The sequence below is a fragment of the Marmota flaviventris genome, chromosome 16, assembly GCF_047511675.1.
Source record: "Marmota flaviventris isolate mMarFla1 chromosome 16, mMarFla1.hap1, whole genome shotgun sequence".
NCBI classification, from domain to species: domain Eukaryota; kingdom Metazoa; phylum Chordata; class Mammalia; order Rodentia; family Sciuridae; genus Marmota; species Marmota flaviventris.
The window spans coordinates 78,350,312-78,371,960 of NC_092513.1; the positions used below are offsets into that span (position 1 = coordinate 78,350,312).

General features: G+C 38.0%; 1 protein-coding gene across 2 annotated transcripts in view; it reads right to left on the minus strand.

The window, feature by feature from the left end:
• The window catches only part of Sptlc1 (serine palmitoyltransferase long chain base subunit 1), a 75,062-nt gene that overhangs the window by 41,703 nt on the left and 11,710 nt on the right, over positions 1-21,649 (minus strand). For both annotated transcript variants that reach the window (XM_071602577.1, XM_071602576.1), the window contains exons 4-6: positions 13,652-13,745; positions 12,633-12,705; positions 5,883-6,015 (exon numbers count right to left, since the gene is read on the minus strand). In XM_071602577.1, coding sequence (XP_071458678.1) covers positions 5,883-6,015; positions 12,633-12,705; positions 13,652-13,745 — 300 coding nt within the window. The remainder of the gene's footprint in view (positions 1-5,882; positions 6,016-12,632; positions 12,706-13,651; positions 13,746-21,649) is intronic.

Consider the following 21,649-nt stretch of genomic DNA (forward strand, 5'->3'; position numbering starts at 1 on the left):
GGATAAGAATTGAGCTGGGACTTTCATTGTTAGCTGGTAACAAGAGGACCCTGTCCTCCCCACTGTGGTGTTGGCAGAGACCATATGGGGCGCATAAAATTCCATCTCGGTATTGGGGCACCCTCCTGGTTTTTGCTTGGGTGGTGCCAGACGTCATTTAGGGAAAAATCAGTACTGTCTTCATCACCCAGCAGTAATGAAGAAACTTCCACCTCAGATGTTAATGGAGGCCAAGTAGGAACCTGGGATGGGACACCCTACCAGCAGTAATAAGGAGGCAGTCCCCCACTCCTTCCCTTGTTAGAATAGTGTCAGAGAAAGCCAACTGAAAGAGTTGGTTTAAAGAAGGTATACACTATAGAGGCATAATATGACATGCTCAGATTCCAATTAAATATTACTTATACCAAGAATCAGAAGAACTTATATAGAATGAAGGAAAACAAATGTTAATACTGAGGTGAAAGAGAAAACAAGATCATCTGACAATTATCTCAGAATATCCAACACAAAAATGTTTCAATGAGCAATTATTAACATGCCTGCAAAAGGTGAAAAAATTGGAAGCCTCAGTAGAGAAAGAGAAGTCATAAAGAAGAATCCTGAGAAGATATTAGTACTGAAAAACAAAACAAGACTTTATTGAACGGATAGGAAAGAATCAGCGAATGGAAAGATGTACCAATAGAAATGAATCACGGTGCACAACAGAAAGAAAATAGGCTAGGAAGAAATGAGCAGAGATTCAGGGATCTGTGGGAGTATAATAAATGATGGAATATTTGTGTCACTGGAGTTGTAGGGGGAAAAGGGAAAAAAGGTGGGACTAATAAAAAGGTTCTCAAAGAAATAATGTCTCAAAACTTCCCAAATTGGACAAATGGCTTAAACCTATAGACTAAAGAAGCTGAGCAAAGCCCGGAACAGTAAACCCAAATAAATAGATGCCCAAACACACCATAGTCCAATTCCTGAAAACAAATGATCAAGAAAAATATCTGAAAGCAGCCAGAGAAGACAGACTTGGTAGAGTGCACAAATCTCAGTCTGATTTCTTTTCAGTGCTTATAAACCTGCAATGACCTCAATATTTTAGTTAATCTAAAAACCGGAATATGAAATAAATAAGTGAACACAGACAACAGACTGAAGGAATAGACTTAAGTTGGTGAATAACCTTTGTGCTGAAATTTTCTGTGTGAGAAACATCATCACCATTCACTGAATGAAAGGAAATGAAGCACTGTGCCTGATGGATTTGTCAAGACCAATTTATCAAACACCATTTTTACCTTTAGCATCCCTACATTCAACTGAATTTCAGGCAAAAGTATTATATTTAAAATTATGCAGAATTGGAGGCCGAGCAACATGGCAAGATCCTCTGAGTAAGATCTTCCAGCAATTGTCTCCCCAGATTCTGAATTTACCAGTTATTCATAAACTAAACTATTATCACCAAGAACTATGGAAGCAAGGTAAGGCGAGAGACTACAGGGCTTACTTTTAGTGTAACAAAATGAAAAGACACTGAAGAAAGCAGGAAGGAAGGAGTTACTAGAGAATCACCCCTTCCCTAACTCCAAGCAGAGAGAAACTTCCTGCGTGGGGGAGACAGGGAATTAAGTTTAGGCCTTAGACTTGAAACACAGTTACCAGGCCCACCATGATGAAACCCGGTACCAGAAAGAGTCCCATTACCCTTACCACCAGGGAAAACCTCTGAACTGAACCTATGGACCTGCATTAGCCAGGCTGCAAAGAGACTGCCTCTGCCACCCCTCCTCCAAGCTGGGGTGGCAGGCTTAGAGCAAGACTCTGCCCCTTGAGGAGTAGGGCATGAAAGCTGGCATAGAAATGTTCTGAAGTGGAAGTGCCAGGCCTGCTATGTTAAGACTCAATGCTGGGTAGAAACCAAAGACCTCATTCACAGGCCAGAGCTCGAAGATGAGTGACTGAGACACACCTCTGCCTCAGGTGGAGACCCATGTGCCAGTGGGATAGGCTAAAGTTTTAGCCTGCATCACTGCCAGTATTGAAGTAGGCCTGAGGCACATTCCCCATGCTCCCAGATTGTATATGTCCCTGAAGCTGTGAGACTTTGGTGTGATCCAGTTCAAGTGTCAGCCTTGGTGTCTGAAGAACTGTCTTTACCACCCCTTCCTCAATCTTGGGTAGTACAGCTACTGCTGGGCCAGTGCTCACAGATGGCACTCCAGATTTGCCTAAGGACCAGGTAGAGAGGACATGCTGATTGGTGATATAGACTTGTGCAAATGAAAAGACACACTGAAGTCTTGGTATGTCCTTTAGACTGTGCAGGTCCTTATGGCTCAAGAAACTAGAAAAACACACATGCGAAGAAAACACACACACACACACACAATCAATTAAACACATAGGTGGCTCTTTGAAAAGATAGACAAACCCTTAGCTAAAAAAAGGATAAGACTCAAAAATCACAGACAAAACAACCAAAGAGGTGAAAGATCTTTACAAGGAAAACTATAAAACAGTGGTGAATGAAATTAAAGAGGATACCACAAAGTAGAAAGACATCCTATTTTCAAGGACTGAAAAAAAAATCAATATTATTAAGATGTATATGCAATCTAAAATCATCTATAGATTCATTGCAATCCCTAAAAAATACAAAGACATTCTTCAAAGACAAGAAAAAAACATATTTATATGGAACCACAAAAATCCCCAAATGGACAAAGCCATCTTGAGCAAAAGAACAAAGCAGGAAGAACCATACTATTTAACTTCAAAATGTACTACAAACCTACAGTAACTAAAATAGCATTGTATCTGGTGTATAAGCAGATATACTAGACCAGTGGAACACAACGGAGAGGCTATAAGTAAACCCATGTTTCTAGGGTCAAATGATTTTGGACAAACACACATCAGAGAAAGGATAGTCTTTTCAATGAATGGTGCTAGGAAAAAGTGGATATCCTCATGCAGAAGAATAAAGTGAAACTCCATCTCTCACCAGTTACAAAAACCAACTTATAATGGATTAAGGATTTAAAGACCAGAGACTGTGAAACTATTAGAACAAAACAGGGAATATGCTTTAGGATATCTGAATGGTTAAACAATTTTTTAGATGAGGCCTCAAAAGCACAGAAAACATACGCAATAGACAAACAGGATCACATCAAACTAGAAGCTTCTGTACAGCAAAGGAAAACAAGAAAAGTAAAGAGACAACCTACAGAATGGGAGAAAACACATGTGTTTCCTCAAAAACCTAAAAACAGCTGGGCATGGCGGTACATGCCTGTAATCCCAGCAGCTCAGGAGGCTGAAGGTTCTTGAGTTCAAATCCATCTTCAGCAACCGCAAGGTGCTAAGCAACTCAGCAAGACCCTGTCTCTCACTAAAATACAAAATAGGGCTGGGGATGTGGCTGTGGTCAAGTGCCCCTGAGTTCAATTCCCACCCCCCCCACCGCCACCCCCCACCAATAACTAAAAACAGACCTGATCCAGCAAATCCCACTCCTGGTTATTTAACCAAGGGAAATGAAATCAGTCTGTTGAAGAGACACCGTGCACTCCCATGTCTACTGCAGCATAATTTACAATAGCTAAGAGATAGAAACAACCTAAATATCCATCAGCTAATAAATGGATTTTTAAAATGTGGTACAGTTGGGTATGGTGGCACATGCTTGTGAATCTACCTTCTTGGTAGGCTGAGGCAGGAAGATTGAAAGTATAGATAAGTCTGGGCAACTATCTGAAAATAAAAATTAAAAAGGGCTTGTGTGCAGTTCAGTAGCAAAGTACTTGCCTAGTATGGGTTTGATCCTTAGTACTATAAAAGGAAAGAAAAAGAAAGAAAAGAAATGTGCCACATAGAAAATGAAGTACTATTCAGCCATAAAAATACGAAATTCTGTCATTTGTGGCAATCTGGATGGAAATGAAGATAACTACGCCAAATGAACCAGGCAGAGAAAGACAAATACTATATGATTTCACTCTTATGTGGAATCTAAAAACATTGGGAATGGGAAATTCAGAGTAGAATGGCAACTACAAGATGACAGAAAGAACAGCAAGGAGGGAGAGAAGGGGAAAGTTTGGTCAATGGATACTAAGTTACAGTTAGATAGGAGCAAGAAGTTCTGGTGTGATTATAGACAGTAATTATGCACAGTATATTTCAAAACAATAGCTAGAAGAAAGCACGTTAAGTCTTTACCATAAAGAAACCATAAGTGCTTGAGGGGATAGAAGTTTAAATTGCTTTACACAGTACATAATGTTTACACATACTACCCCCAATCACACTACCCCCAATCAATATGGACAATTTATATTTTTATGAATCAGTCAAAAATAGATCATGTAGAAGAAAATAAACTGTCTAATGATTCCCTGGAAGCAAAAAAGACACTAGGTATAGTGCATGGAAGGATATGTAGCTTAGGTTTCCCACCAGTTAAAACTCAAAACAGAATTTATTGAATCTGATAAAGGCAGCTACAAAAGTTCACTTCTTCTGGACTTAAACTCAAAAACGAATTAATAGTGGGTCCTTGATTAAGTGGTAAATAGATGACATTGCAGTTATCTCTAACTCTGCTTTTATGGAAAACAAAGAAACAATGTTTAAATCAATGGCTTTCTAGTTAGTGGTGAGTCCTTCATAGTATTTAATTTTAATTGAAATGCCCAACTAAGCCTTCCTCGGTGCTCCAGGTTACTGAAGGGTTCTGGTGAGGATTGGGTCACATATGCCTTGAAAATCCCTAGGGAGCCTCATCTCTGTAGCGGGTGCAGTGGAAGGTTCTGCCACTGCACAAGCAGCACCTCCAGTGGTGAGTGGCAGGTAACAGGACAGTGCAGGGTCCAGGCAGGCCAGGCTCCAGCATTCAAGTACTCAGACCCCTCTTTTTTTTTGTTCATTTATTTATTGAACTTATATTTAATGAATACTATTAAATGATAAATGTGATCCTAAGCAATGGGCTTTCAGCAAGAAACAGAAGAAAATAATCAAAGATATAAAATTATTAACTGTTATAAGAACTAGAAAAGAAGAGTGGAGAGAGAATGTCTCTTCATGCTTGAGGGGAATGAAGGACAGGCAGTGGGAATGTCAGTGCATCGATTCATAAGGATATCAAATTCTTTCTGGCAGGGGTTTTGACCTGCTCTGAGAAGTTGAGCAAAGCTTCCCAGCAGAGCAGATATTATGAATATAATGAGCAGGAAATAAATAGATGACAAGAGGAGGGAACAGTATTGCAGGCATGGGGACTGCAGGTACAAAGAACTTGAGGGGAGAGGAAACCAGTGTGTAAGGCTAATGAGGAGGCTACAGCTCAAATATCTGGGGGGAAATGGTTAAAAGGAAAAAAAAAAAAGCCTGAAAAGGTAGTTCACATCTTCTCCTTGCCAGCCTTTGCATTTCTAGTGACAGCAGTATCATGCACCCAGGATCTGCTGTGGGCAGTAAGGACATTTTCAATTTATGGCTCCTATGTCCTTAAATAAACTCTAAAGCAAGATTAGCAGAGATCTGAGTTTGGGATGGATGGGTGATGAGAAGTGACTGCCAGGCAGAATGAGCAGTGTGAGACCGTGACATAGACTCAGGAGGGTACCACAAGGCCACAGAACTGAACAGGGAGGGCAGGTGGTATGCTTCATCTAAATGTAAATAAATAAAATCTCAATAGCAGATGACAACTAAAACCTTCAAGCATCCTTGAGTAAATGTCTCATACCCTTTGTATATTTCTTTACAAATAAAAAGAAACTTCCTATTACAGTATGTAGAAAACTTCCAATGGAAGAATTCTCTGAGACGGTCAATATTTCAAATTCTGACTAGAAGTACAAGTAAAGCTGACTTACACAAATACAATGTCTCCTCTCTTAGAGTAAGCAGGAATCGCACTGGCTATGGTGGAAAATCCATATGAATATATAATGGCTTCTTCAGTCTTCATAAATTTTGCCAGGCGCTCTTCCAAATCCAAATGAACATCTATTTCAACAAAAAAGTTGGGTAAGTTAAAACTGTCTTATAATGATTGATCCTTCCTTTACACTAAAAAATAAAGAAAGGAACATAATAGCTTAATTATTAACACTTTCACCTTATGGATAAAATCTATTTTTTAAATAATAAACCATAAAAGATATATTAAAATAATTCTAGGCCAGAAGCACTTCTGAAAAACACGAAATTAACATCAACTACCTTCCTATCTATAAATGTGTGACAGAGGCAATTTTGCTTTTATTTCACTCTACTGTAGGAATTCCAGATCCACTGACTATCTACTTTAACTTCCTGGAGCAAAAACACTGAGGCCACGTTAATATTCCGTCTTTTTGCATTTTAGAGAAAGGACCTGTAAACTCTGCAGGAGATGGTAACATGTATTAGCAATTCAGTGACGATGTCTTTCACAATCTGTGTTAGTATTCTTTGTGGCATCTGCCACCTCTTTGTAGGATTGGGCTTCTGTCTGAATTTCTTAAGAGTATACCAGGAAATACAAGTTTATAATAACAAAAGAAACAGGATACCTCCACAGAAGTAGCTTATGAAGAATGTTGATGTAATGATGAGATAATTTATAATTATTAAACTGACCTGTTTTTATTTCCCTCTTAAATCAGGGTTCCTTACAGCTGTGCCATGAGGCTTCATGTCCTGGGATGAAGGACAGCAATGCTTAGAGTGAACAGTCTACCAACTGCCTTTGATCCTTAGAACTTCAAAGTAGTTTTACAATGAGACATTATCAAGGAGAGAAATGAATTTTTAAACATTCCTTTTGCTCTTTTAACTGCAGCAGGACCCACATCTGGAGGACTAGATCACAGTTTTCCCATTTGCTCTGTGCAAGAAGCACTTCTGACACAGGAAGGAAGAAGCTGGGTCCTGCCAGCTCTGAGGGAGAAAGGAGGGGGTGATAAGAGATCGCAGAGACAGATTTTTGAGATGGTGGAAGAGGAAGCTGTGGTATGTTCACTGAGGGGAAGTCTGAACTAGGGGCAACAGCAGGGGCCAAGACATTTCCACGTGAGGGACGTTTCCAAGTGGTAGAGAGTGCAGATAGCTGGCAGGGCCCACTCTAGTAATAGACTTCTTAAAAGGATGTTACAGAATTGTAAAAATGAAGTCACATTCCAGTCAAGTCATGATTAAACATAAAGCATGCTTCTCTTCATTTCATTTCAACTTATACAAATGGAATCTAGAGTCATGAAAGAAACACATGAAATATTCAATTTCCATTACCAATAGAGTTATCTTCAGACTGGATACTTTTTCTTATGTCAACATTAAACAAACGTGGGATTTTACAATAACATTAAGTTTAGTGGACTAGATCCCAGTTGAGCCAAGTAGGGGATATTGTAACATTACACCAAGTCCAAGGCACCCGATCAAGCACCTTCTAAGAGAGATGTTATTAGCGAAAGGTTTCAGGCAAAACCTGGCTGCAGAGCGAAGAGTAGTTGAGGACTGAAGAGTTCAAGCAGCTGAGTAAGGGTTAGTTTCAGGGAGGTCATCCCTCACATCCCAGTGTTATCTCCCAGCCACTTCTCACTTTGCCACCAAGCAGGCCCCAAGGAAGAGGCCTCCTTCAATTATATTGCCTCTGATGGGGAGAATCTACCACAAACCTCCCCAAGTAGTCAGCAGATGGACTGCCCAGGACATGGTGAACTGCTTTCATTTGACATCCCAATTTCAAAAAAGAAAATCATGCTATGGACACAGACACCTTGTTTTTGCTAACTATAAAAGGGATTTTACATCATTCTATAGACTTCTTAGCTCTAAATGATCCTGACTGATGAGTGATGAGACTGTAAAGCTGAACATCATTTTGTTTCAGGGCTTCAGAGTGAGTGAGTGAGTGGATGAAAACTGGCATTTTAGGACTACCCCATCATTACCTGCACTCATAACTGTTTATATACAGGTGCTGTAAGGTAGCAAGAAAAACCTTCAAACTATACATCAACACCTAAGTACACAAGTTTCAGAAAGACTGGGCTTTCCTTTTATCTAAAGATCCCGGGTTTGGCAGATATTGGCCTTGCAGAGCAGGTTCTGTGACAGGGTGACTGCAGAACTAGTTTCTCTTGATGCTACTTTGTGCAATGAAGAAACTCTCAACCCAAGGGAGGGGAGACAGCAAGGAGGAAAACCGTCAGGGAGCTGTTCTTTGACTTCTGATGTTCATGTCTTCTGTGAACAAATGCATTTCAGCAATTGATACTGCAGCTCTGGATGGAACAAAACTCAAGCACTGCATTCTCAAAGTCACAGCAGCAGATGCCACTGCAGAAGGTGCTCCAGAGAGTCTCTACAAGACTCAGAGCACTGGGCCCACTTTCTCACACTTGCTTATCTTCATGTCTAGCTCCCAGATCAGAGGCCCTGGCAACCAAGGCCACCATGAAGTTCAGATTACAGACAGGCCTTGGGGTCCCCCGTCACCTGGTGTGCATCTGGGAAAACCAAAACTGCGCTTTGCCTCTCAGTGCCTCAGCCATGTGGGATAATAGCTAGCCCTTCCTCAAAGGGATGTTAGATTCACATGGGTTAATGCCAATAAAGAACAGTGCCTGGAATGGAACAAGCAGGATGCTATGTAAGACTTTGCTCAATTAAACCGGTACCTGGAGAAGAAAAGGTTTTCTTTTAAAAGGGAAAACCCGGTTACAGTTTGCTATCTTAATTATCTGAATTTCTAATAATTACAGACTCTTCTTCTAAGAACTACTTGTTTAGCTTCTTACTTAAAATGAGATCATGTGATAGCCTTCTGCACTGTTTTCTGGAGGAAAGACCAAAAAATAGTCAACTTTGTCACATTTTAGAAACATTTCACATACTATGTTTTTCTCTAAGAGCTTCATATTTTTGCATTTATACTACTCTTTTGAAAAAGTCATAGATACACAAGTTTTTCTAAAAGGAAAAAATAATAAGACTTATATATTCATTAGAACAAAACTCTAGCGCAGAATGTTTTTCAAAATGTTTTCACATGAGAATCCTACCAAACTTTTAAAAGCTATGCAAGAAGAGATATTCCCACCTGAGCCAACCACACCCCAGGACTGGCAGGAGAAAAGTGGCACATCTAGGAATTTTATGTCTAATGTTCTTCCCACTAAAATATGAAATGAAAGTTCAGTAGACTAACACAAAGAAAGAAGATGTTTTTAAAAAACACTCAAATGAACAACTGTTTACTAATGGCTCCAAACAGAATTAAATGCCATCATCTCTCACCAAGAAACCCTTACCACACAACTGTCTTTCCATTTGGTGAAGCCAAAGAGCCATGCAGGAATTACATATGTAAAACAGATCCCAGGGTACCAGGGAGAAAAATCACAGATAAATATAGGTTTAAGTATATTAAAAGCAAAACAAAGAAAAAAAGTGTTCATCAGAAGACTGCCTCGTGGGTGCACAGAGACTAGATAGTCTTGGAGGAAGAGAAGACTCCTTAACTTCCTCAGAAGTCGGTGAGGAGACATTCTGGTCACCATTGTGAGAACTTGTTTAGCTCTACCTGCCATGCACCTGGGAGGCAGGAGAAGATTTAACCTAAAAAAATGACATGAAATTTTAACTCAATCATTGCTATATTTCCTTTTTTTTGGTATTAACCAGCTGGCTTATATGCTAATGTAAAATAGTAAAAAGGGAATATTAAGGAAATTTAATTGTACCACAAATGATTTATGTTCACGATCTGAAAAATTGGATAAAAAAAAGAGAGAGAGAGAGAGAGAGAAAGAGAACTAAAAGAGGGAATGGATTTGGAGAACAGATGCCTGAATATGATAACTCTAGAGAAGAACACAAAGAAGACAAAGTTAAAAGCTATCTTTTGGGGGCCCTGGGAAAAAGAGATCCTAAGCCTTGAACTAATCTCTTTAGGGATACACATAAGACTACAAGAGGGAAAGGGGTCCTCATAACTGCTTCTGTGCTCAGTGCAAAGAGCAAATGTGCCCTAAATATTTAGAATAACTAAATTATACAGTGCATTTCAGAGATTTAAAACTTAGATTGAGATGACCAGAAATAGTTTGTGATATTGCTAAATGTTAAAAATTTAAGGTGCTTTAATAAAACTAGAAACATTTAAATGATTACTTCCAGAATAAGGAAAAACAGAAAAAGTCATGCTGGAAACAAAAAAGTACAAATATGGGCATTTTATATATAGAAAGGAAAAAAAGATAACAAGAGAACTGTGCAACTATTAAGAAGAAATGAAATAAGTTGTCTGAAGGACAACACACTCAGAAAACACGACAGATTACTACCACCTGTCTCATTATAAAACTGTCCCACTGCAAATTAACTTGCAACTTTGGTCCAGATCCCAAAGTCTGTTCGAACCTTCAACTATAATTTTAGAATTAGGATGAATCAGTGACCAATAAAATAGCTTACAGAGGACTCAATAAGCAACTGTATTCACAGTTGCCTGGGGTGGCTCATTCAGATACCTGAAAGATCAAATCCAATTTAAATTTAAAACCCATTAATTTGGGGACTGGATTCCAGTGGTAGAGTGTTTGTATAGCCTGTGCAAGGTCCTTAGTTCCATTTCTAGCACCACAAAAAACAAATAAGCAAAAATATATTAATTTCAATACCAAGGAAGAGAACAATAAATACTGTGTACAACAATTTTTCCAAAAATGGGGGAAACACATATGTATAAAAGAAGTTTTCATATTCTGAAAAACAAAATCTCTGGCAAAATTAAAAAACTAGTAATGGAAGCTTGTTTTTTCCAGGGGATGGAATGGTGATAGGGAGGACAGGGCAGAGGTTAAAAGGCTTCTCTTGTCTATCTGTCTTCTGTTTTGATGTTTACATCCTGTACTGAATTACCCGGTCAAGAAAATTAATTTAACAGCTATTAATCTAAGGACTCAATGTTTAAAAGCCCCCAGCATACTCTTATGCAAGTGATCCAAATGGAAAGTTAACTAGGCTATTTTAACAATGTATTTGCTAGCTTTGAGAAACTGGTTCTGAAGATTTTAAACTTTTTTTTCCCTTCACAATTTGATTTGGCAATAAATTTGTCTTCCCAGATTATCTTCTAAGCAGAGGTCAAGGCTACACATGCAAATAAAATCCACTATAAAGAGAGGCTTTTAAGAAAGCAATTTCTTTATCCCAGCAAATAGTCACAGAAAGAAAGCCTCATTAATCAGACGACAACCAACAACCTCATAAAAAATTGCTTTTTCTAGTTTTCTAGTACTTTGTTAAGGAAATAATTCCCTACCAATAAAAACCAAGCAAACAACCCGTGTTTGTCTTAAGACTAGAAGAAAGTGGGAGGCTCTGATCTAAACTCAGTCCTTTGATGTTGCCATTAAGACTGGGAGTCAGGACACTGGGTCTATATTTAGGATTGAATTAATGAGCTGTGTGACTGAGAGGAAGATGCTTAACTTCTCTGGGATTTCTCTTCTTCTTCTGAGTAGTTGGGAGGGATGATAAAAGCAAGATTTTCAAGATCCATTAAGATGCAAGATTCTTGGACATTACTCTGTTTCCGAAATAAATAATGTAACCACCAAACAAGGAATAAAGAAAGATGTTCCCTTACATAAAATCAAGTTAACTGTTAAAACTAAAAACAAAATAAACAGAAAGATCCAGAAATGCAAATAAGGGTAGGAGACAGACGATGTCTCCCTTGATCTACTTACCCCACACTTGGATACTGGGTAAACCAGAATGCTATTTTCAGTAATACAGTCATTTGAACAGTTATTTAACGACATTTTCAGAAGAAAAGACCAACATACACTTAATAAAAACAGCCACAAAATGCCAAGATCTTTCTTAAAGACTGAGTTAGGGAGCTCATGACATTTGTTATACACTTACCCAAATATTTAGTTAGCCTGCCCTGGATCATAATCCCACAAAGAAGTCAAAGAACCTTCATTCCAGAAAGAAAAAAGCTTTTAACTCCACCAGCAAATCTGTTGTTGCCTTTCTTCCTGGAACATGGTGCCCAGCTAGGGCTCTTTTCCAGTTCGGGCTCTTTCCCAGCCCCGTTTGTGGCTGGGTATGGCCTGGAGTTAGTGGTCACCAGAGGACAGTGGGTAGAAATGATGTGCAAGGCCACCTCTCCTTCAGAGCTACCCTGCACTTCTATTCCCCCATGCTGTGACTTTTGTCCACCACAAAGACCAGGCCAATATCCTCAGACACTAGAGCAATGAGATGGGGAAGACCTGGGTTCTTGTACAACTATGAGAACAGCACCACCTGCAAATGGGTCTTCTCCTAACAGCTGGCACGCACAATGCAAACAGTATTCTCCACACTGCTGTGTCTTGGGGCATCTGGGAACAGCAGCCGGATATGGCATGTTCTAAGGCACCCACAGCTCTTTCCCACAGGTTACTTTCAATCCCAGATCAGTGCACTTCCCAACAATGCTTCCAAACCACAAAATGAAAGTTAGGTAAGATTTGAGCATGTCAGCTTAACACGCAAACTGATCATATATTTCAATGAGCTCTGAAATCAATCTTAAAAGTAGAAGTGTTAAAAACAAGAGTATCACAACAACTTACCAAAAGTGCCATAAAATCCTCTAGGGCCACAGGTTCCCACTCCATACTTCTTAAGAGATGCTAAAGCTGCTGCCTATATTTTAGGAAAAATTTATATTTTAATAATTTATCTAAAAGTATAAAAATCAACATTTTCATGCTTTTTATTCTTTAACCCACATAGTTCCTTATCCTTCCTCTACTTCTCTTCCTTTCTTAGAACTAAGATAATTCTTTTTATTTTTTTTTTTATTTATATGCAACACTGAGAATTGAAACCAGGGCCTCATACATGCTAGGCAAGTGCTCTACCACTGAGCCACAACCCCAGCCCAGGACTAAGACAATTCTAATAGGATGTAAGAAAACGACAGGTGTATGACTTAAAACATGCAACAGTTATATTAGCTTGACTCTCAAAACCTGGTTAACCAAATGCCTTTATAGTTTTTACATTGTGGACCTAAGTCTTTCCTGAAAAATGTTTGCTACTTCACAATCCCAATATCGTGAATAAATCCCTAGCACCTTTCTGACTAACTCAAGTCTGGTTTACTTGGTACTTCGCTGTCACCCACACTAAGCTCTATGAGACATTCTTTTTTTTTTTTTTTGGTACTGCTGATTGAACAAAGGGGCACTCAACCACTGAGCCACATACCAAACCTTATTTTATATTTTATTTAGAGACAGGGTCTCACTTGAGTTGCTCAGAGCCTCACTATTGTTGAGGCTGACTTTGAACTTGTGATCCTCCTGCCTCAGCCTCCAAGCCGCTGGGAATACAGGCATGTGCCCTGCACCTGGCACTATTAGACATTCTTGCTTCCCTTTGTCCAGGTTATGGGTCTGTCAGACAAAGCGTAATGGAAAATGCTTACACATCCCTTCTGATAGTCCACACTTACCTTTTACTTTATGTTCTGTTTCTTAAGTCAGTAATGTTATATGTGTCTTGGGGCATCTGGGAACAGGAGCCTGATATGGCATGTTCTAAGGCACCCACAGCTCTGCACACTTCAGCATTATGTGCTACTCACCTTAACCCTAGGATTATCCAGCAATCCAAGAAAATTAAAGGATGCAAAGTTCACACATTCTTTCCCATTCACCACAATGTTGTGGCTTGGAGGGCTAGGAAAAAGAGACAAAAAGTGATATGCTTCAATACACATTCATGTCACATATTACCCTAGTGGTAGGCACAACAGAGTAGCATAGCCATTCGGCCCTACTTGCATACCAATCTTCTCTTTTATTTTTAAAGGAGTGAAAGGAAAGTAAAAACTAGACACCTTTCCATAAATTCTATTCTGAGTAACTTACCATGTACTACTTAAATAAAAAAGAAAAATGAGCTAGAATTCCAAGATGGACAAATGGCAAATCTTTGTTTTAAACTTTGCTTAAGAAAGAAGTAGCTAAATAAAGTATCTCAGAAATATCTGGAATTATACAAATAGGCAGGAAACATAAAATGATCAAGATCAAAAGCAAGAATAGGCAGAGTATGCTATGATTAATGTTTAAAAATAAACATCATCTATAAGAAATCATGAAAAAAATAATAGGGATTCCCCATCCTTATCCTACCATCTCCCCCCAGATTAGGAAACTGATCCGAGCATGGCTAAGATGGGAGAATGGGTACTTGAGGACCCCCTGGTAAGCCCTCTCCTGAATACACTGAAGTATAAGCCATGCTTCAAAAAATATGGGGTCAAACTACAGGTCATGAACCATTTATTCACGGACTGTGAGACATGTTCATTACAACCAGCCTATTTTGACTAAAGGAAACAATAAGAATATAATGGAACAAAGGAGACACAGCCATTGCACAGGGTGAGGGAAAGGACCGTACCGGCAAACTCTAATTTCAGTTTTGTTTCTGTATTAGCCCGTGAACTGGGTCACTCTATAAAATGCACTGAAGCTAGAAAAGACTGAGAAATGTGGCTCCTGTGGATAGTCTCAAATAGAATTGGTAATTTCATGAGAAAAATAACACAAAATACTGGAAAACCAGAGAAGGAAAAGTCAGTCTGAAGTAAATTCACAAAAGCAAACGGACCCATACAAAGGCAAGAAGACTCAGTGAAAATAAAATGGACTGTAGATAGACACCATCTGCATTATGACTGCTGACAGCACTGGATGCTTAGGATGTCACCTGGACTCTATGATCAGGGTCATCACCTTTAAAGTAGGGGGAGAATCTCTCTCTTAGGGTAACTGTGATTATAGAAGTGCATGCTCCACAAAAGATACTCTCTAAACATCTCCATTGTTCCATGGGCCTTTGAGGGCTTCTTTCAAATCCAGTGTTATTTACTTTCCTACTTATCAGGGCCTTCTCTGAGTGTCCCCAACTCTTTCCTGATTGTGGAGGTGCTGGCCATCACAAAAAGACAAACAAAAACACCTGAGTAGACAAACCCTTACTAGAGGTTGTTGGCTCTGTGAATTTAAGCCATTCCATAAAAACTGTAACACAAAAAAGAATATAAAATATCAAGAGTAAGTACATCCACAGCTCCAGACTATATAGCCCCCTAAGCTGCCAGGGGGCAGCATGACATGATGTAGGGCTGGTATTTTGGTCTAGCGCTTGGAGAACGAAAGGAAAGGAAATCAGCATCCAGTGCAAACTAAAGTCTCCTACCTGTCCTCCATGCAGGCTAGCTGGAATAAGTCATACAAGGTACTAGATACAGGAATCTTGGAGCTAAAACCCTACACGGTACCTTGCAGAAGCAAGTCAGACCAAAGATACCTTCACAATCAAGGTTTCAGAGGACTTAAAAGGAAGGAAGAGAAAACTCTTCCCAATCACAATCACAACCCTCCCATGAGCAAGAGTCAACAGACAAAAGAGTACAGAGGGACGAGCACCTGAGAACTTGAGGTGCCAGAACAAGGAGGCGTTAAGGATCAAAAGCATAAACACAAGGAAAGATTGAGGCACTGTGAACAAAAGGACAGGCAGATAGATGTGTAAAACAACCATATGTACCTTCCAGAAATAAAAATTAAGTGTCCATAAAATTAGAAATCTAAGATACAGATTAAATACCCAGACACTGTGGAAAATGAAAGAGCTGAGAAATATAAAGAAATGAAAAAACAGGAATCTGCACATACTGGACATGAAGGATACCAAGAAAAGGTTAAAAGAACATTAGGCACAAGGCTGGGTTGTGGCTCAGTGGTACAGCACTTGCCTCACATGCGTGAGGAACTGGGTTTGTTTTACATATAAATAAATCAACAAAGTCCACCGGCAACTAAAAAAAAAAAAAAAAAAGAAGAAGAACATTAGCAGATGTTCCAAATAAAACAATGGAGAAGAAAAGGAAAAGGGAAGAGATAACATTCAAATAGATAACAGCTAAAAAGTTCTCAGAATTCATTTAGGACTGGAATCAGACTGAAAAGGAAAAACCTTAACAGGGTAAGAATAAATTACAGAAAGACACATATAGTCAAACTGCAGAATTCTACCAATAAAGAGAACAATTGTAAAAGCCACTAGGAAAAACAAAAGATGGGCACCAATTAGACTGACATTAGCCTCACCAAAATAGTGACAAGAATGTGATGGTGAAATTTTCCAAGGGCTGTAGGGAAAATACCCATCTAGAACTTATTTCTCTCTGTCACTCAAAAAGGTAAAATGAAAACATTTTTCAGTAAGAGATGAGATTATCTTCTACAAACCCCTACTGAAGGATCTAACAGAGAATATATTTTAGGAAAAAAACATTTTAAGTCCAAAGAAGTTGGATAGATAAAGCAATAAATACTCACAGATTAGCAAAGAAACTGTAACAGGTAAAGGTAAGAAGTGGTAATTCACAAAAATAATAATCCAGGAGGGTGTAAACTGGGGGAACTGAAGCGGGTGACAGTGGGGAATAACTGAGGTAGAGAGTGGAGAAAGAACCAGTCCTGCTCAGTAAGATGAGAAATTCTGATTAAAAGTTAGACAGAAAATGATTATGTTAAACATGAGGGTTAAGAAAGAAATGAAGAAAACTAAGTTGAGAAAATGAGATCAGGAAGACAGAATGCAAGGGGGAAAAAGAAATGAAACCAGTAAAAGCATGGTATTTAAGAAAGATGATGCTCAAAGCAGAATCTACAAGTCATTTGCTCCAGTTTTTATCCCTGCAGTAACAGAGAGCCACACAGGTGAGCCCTCAGTCTCTCAACATTACCTGGCACTCCTGCAATTACATCAGCTATTTGGGCAACACGAGCAGCAGAGATCAAGAGCTGCCAATCTAACAAGTATTCTCTTGTGTCTACCCTGCCACCTGGAACAGCAGAGGCATTTTCCAGTTGTTCCTGCAACTAGGTGTGGCCAGTGCTGCCTTAACCAACCTGACAAAGCAGAAAGGACTTCTTTTCTTTTCCGTTTTTTGATTTTTTTTTTTAGGATTTTAAATTAAACTAGAATAACAAGATTAGCTGTTCTCTAACTTGTTTCTAGTCCAAAACTACTTTTATTTTTTAAAAATTTCATTGGTGACTTATAATTATATATGCCAGAGGGAGTCAATGCATTGTATTTGCTTACCATCCTGTCTTAGGTGACTTATCAATAGAAGTCACATAACACCTCAAGAGTACAATAGCAGAATGGGAACCTGGGTCCCTGAGTATGTGTGGAGCTGTCCCCTCCCTTCATTTGTAGGCAAAGGGAAATTAACAACTATTTTATTCAAACCAGGAAAGTTTGAATTTCCTATTATAAGGAGCAGAACTGAATTCTAACTACTGCCAGAAATGATCTCTATCAATTCTACTTTTAGGTAGTCAAAAGAAACAAATTTCTTCTTTCTACCTCCCTCTTTCCTTCTCTCTGCCTCTCTCTTAGACAGAGGTAAAATAATTTGACATAAATATAGCATAAATTCCCACCCAAATTATATATTCCTTGGAATAAGACTTCATAATGAAAGTACTACACAACCAAGTAAATAAACCTTTAAAACAAAAAGACAACAAAAAACTTTACCACAGGGGTCAAGTATAGAAGTGACAGTGAATAAATATTTGAGACTTGGGTAAAATACTGCAAAATACACAGATTTAAGAAATTATGGATCTCAAGTATTAATGAAGATGTGAAAATGACATCTTGAAAATTAATTTTTGAAGTGATTAAAATGATAAATATGGTATCCAAGGTGTCTGTAAAGAATCAGAATAAGATTACTGCATGAAGTAAGGGGAATTACAATATTTTCAAATAATACTATTTGTACGAAGAAATTTAATATATGTATGATTGGCTATTTCTTATATATCCATTTAATTTTACATATCAAAGTGGCCAAAAAATACCTTAAATTTTACTAGGAAAATTATGAATTATCTCATATTTCAGCAGTATTAATATTTATTATACAAATAAGTTAGTAATCACAATAAATGTGTACAAACCCCTCAGTTAAAAGATGAAGATACTGGACTGGGGTTGTATCTCAGTGGTAGAGCACTTGCCTAGCACAAGTAAGGCAGTGGGTTTGATTCTTGGCACCACATAAAAATAAACAAAATAAAGTTATTGTGTCCATCTATAACTAAACTGTTGAAAAAAAGACGAAGATACTGATTGGGCTTTTAAAACCCAATTATGTACAAAATAAACAAGAGTAAAGTTGAAAACAGAAGAGAGAATAATAATTATTAATTATTTATTAACTAAATTATTAATTACTTGTTAAAACTAAGCTGGTATAGCTACAGTGCTATCAGACAGACTTTAAGATAAAAAGTATTATTAGAAAAATGAGGAAAGCTGCTACAAGATGACAAAAGGAACATTCAAAACCACTAAAAAATACTGAGCCCTAAGACACCTAGCAACATACTTTCAAACCTGCAAGATAAAGATCTGTATATGTAACATACAATATAACTTTAACATTTGCAAAAACTCTCAATAAAGACAAAAGTGAATCTCAACAAGAGCACTAGTCTCATTCAGAAAGGATACCATCCACAACATGTTATGATCATAGTCAATAAATTATAAATCACTGAGAAGAACAAAGTTCAGGGAAAACATTTATGCTTTGGTTAAAGGAAAATATCAGAATGAAAATTAGAAAATACTTAGATCTGAATAACACATATTAAAAGTATAGGTTAATAGTATTTGGAAGGGAATTTATAGCCCTCAACACAGATACAGGAGTTTTTAAAGTTTGCCACAAATTCATTTGGCACTAAAACCTGTCCTAAACTGATGATGAACTATTTATTGCTTTTACTTATTCCACTGAGTGCGAATATTCACATGGGATGCTGCCCCAGGCTTCACAAAAAAGTGGTTCTCTAATAAGGAATAAGTACTTCATTATATTTCAAAACCTAAATAATTCTGAATTCTCCACTCTAAAGGTTTTGGAAAACTGACTGTGAATTAGTACTAGAACAAGTTAAAAATGTGTATTTTGTGAGTTCAACTGTATCAGAAAAAGAACAGTGTGAATCTAAAAGATGTAGAAGAAAGTTAAATATCAGGAAGCATTATTCAATTTGAAAAAAATACATGATATATAATGAAATAAAGAAAATTATGAATGCTCTTAATAGAGACAGAAATGATATTTGATAAAATCCAACATTTATTTATAAATTAAAATTCTTGGAAAACTAAGATCAGAAAAGTATGTTCTCAAACTGAGAAGATAATATATACCCCAAATCTATAAATATTAAGTGGAAATTAATGGAGAAATATTCTGCAACAACAGGAACAAAACAAGAATGCTTGATTTTTTTTATTGCTCATCATATTTATAAAGGCCATACTGTACTATGAGGCCAAAACTATTATCTCTACAAACTTCAAAATTACATGGAAGGATAAGTGAACTAAACTCAGAAGGAAGAAGGTGGCACATATCAGTAATCCCACCAGAGGCAGGAGGATTTCAAGTTTGAGGCCAGGCAGGATGCTGTCTTATAATAAAACATAAGATCCTTAGTGAAATTCTGTCTCAAAATAAAATTTAAAAACGGCTGAGACTGTAGCTCAGCGGTAGAGTACTTGTCTAGCATGTACAATGCCCTGGATAGAATACCAGTAATGCCCAAAAAGAAAAGGGGAAGAAAGTACTTTACACAAAGAAGCAGTAAATATTTCAGACCCTGGTAGTGCTAGATTTGGCACTGGTGCAGATAGGCAAAGAGACATAAGAACATGGAGTGCAGGAAATTGCACACATAAAAATACTTGAAAATGAGAGCAGGTGCCCCACAAATTACTAGGTTACACATAAATTTCTCTATATGGGCAAAGTTAAACTACCAGTACAAGAAAGTGAAAAATATTTTTAAAAAGATCCTGTCAGCTTTTTAAAAATATCTTGTGACTTTGGAATTGACTTCTTAAGTACATAAGCCTCCAAATAACAAAACAATGCCACACTGGATGCATTTGACCAAGTCAAAATTTAGGAATTTGTTTTCATGATACCAAAGTCAAAGTAACAGGTGATTTATTATATTACACTGAATCTAAGAGGTCATCAATTATAATTTATCTATCACTATGGAAGAAAAACAGTGTCGATTAAAATGAAAGAATATATTTTTGTCATGTAGACCTATTTAGTTTATATTTAACAAAAAGGTTTACTAGTCATTCTTAGACACAGATCTTTGTCATACTGCTTTTATACTTATGGAAAGGAAAATATAATAGATACATCAAAATATACCTAAACCTCTTTATCCAGTTGTCTTTCTCTTCTGCTGAATCATCAGTATGCTGGGTATTCACGCAATATTCTCCTTGTGCTGTCAGGTGTATTTTAGCATTTTTAAACCACCCCTGGACTACCTATTATTGTTATTGTCTTTCATTCTCAAGTTTTGATGCTAAAATTTTCCTACTGGAACAATCTCACAGTTTTATCTTTCCCCCAATCAAATCACATGTTTCTATAAAGTAAGTTGTCACTGTCCAAAGACAACAGGTACTCTGACAAACTGATATTCAAGCCATGTTTTAGTCACAGCATCCTCTCTTCATCTGCTCAGTGTGGTCAGGCTATTTCTCCAGTCATATGTTGCCTTACTGACCAGCAGTGCATGTGACTTTATAGTAGCACTGACAGTAGGGAGGGCCAAGACCAAGTTCATCAGTACATAGGCAATGACAACCACAATGTCTCTAGCCAACAATGACTCATCAATGACTCTCAGCAACTGATGATTCATTCCTACTTCAGAGATCTCAAAATAGGGGAAAAAACCCAAAACGTCTTAGAATCAATGCAATAGAGTACTACATCAAAAAACTAATGATTAAAATCTAAAATGCATGTATAACTTCTGCTACCTAAAAGAAGACTGGGAATCTAGCAGAAAAAAATAGGTAAAAGATATGATGAGGCTAATCCACTTTTCAAGATGGCAGAAGAGGGGCTGGGGATGTGGCTCAAGCAGTAGCGCGCTCCCCTGGCATGCGTGCGGCCCGGGTTCGATCCTCAGCACCACATACAAAGATGTTGTGTCCGCCGAAAACTAAAAAAAAAAATAAATATTGAAATTCTCTCTCTCTCTCTCTTTAAAAAAAAAGATGGCAGAAGAGAGAGTTGCTAGGACACTTTCCTGGCTGCTCCATGGTGTGAAACCAGGAAAACAGATAGGCAACTTCTCAGAAAGATGGGCGACAAAGAATTTTAAAAAGGGAGACTATACTGGGCTTTAATTCTGGACACTCAAAGTAGACTGGGGACCCAGGAGGTTGGATATAATAAAATAAGGAAGAAATCCCCAGTGCCACCACAGCTGCAACAGCTGGAGGCACCAGACAGAATGGTCCCTCCATAAGCAACATGGAAAGAAAAGGGAATAAAGGAAGCCACGTTTCTAGGATGCCTGAGGTGTGTCTGAGTATGGAGAGATCAGAGATCAAATACACTGTCTGACTAAACCAAAAGGCTGCTGAACAACATCATTGTGCAGTAAAGAAACCACCTCTCTCCCAGCAGCCTGTGGAAGATAGGAAAGGA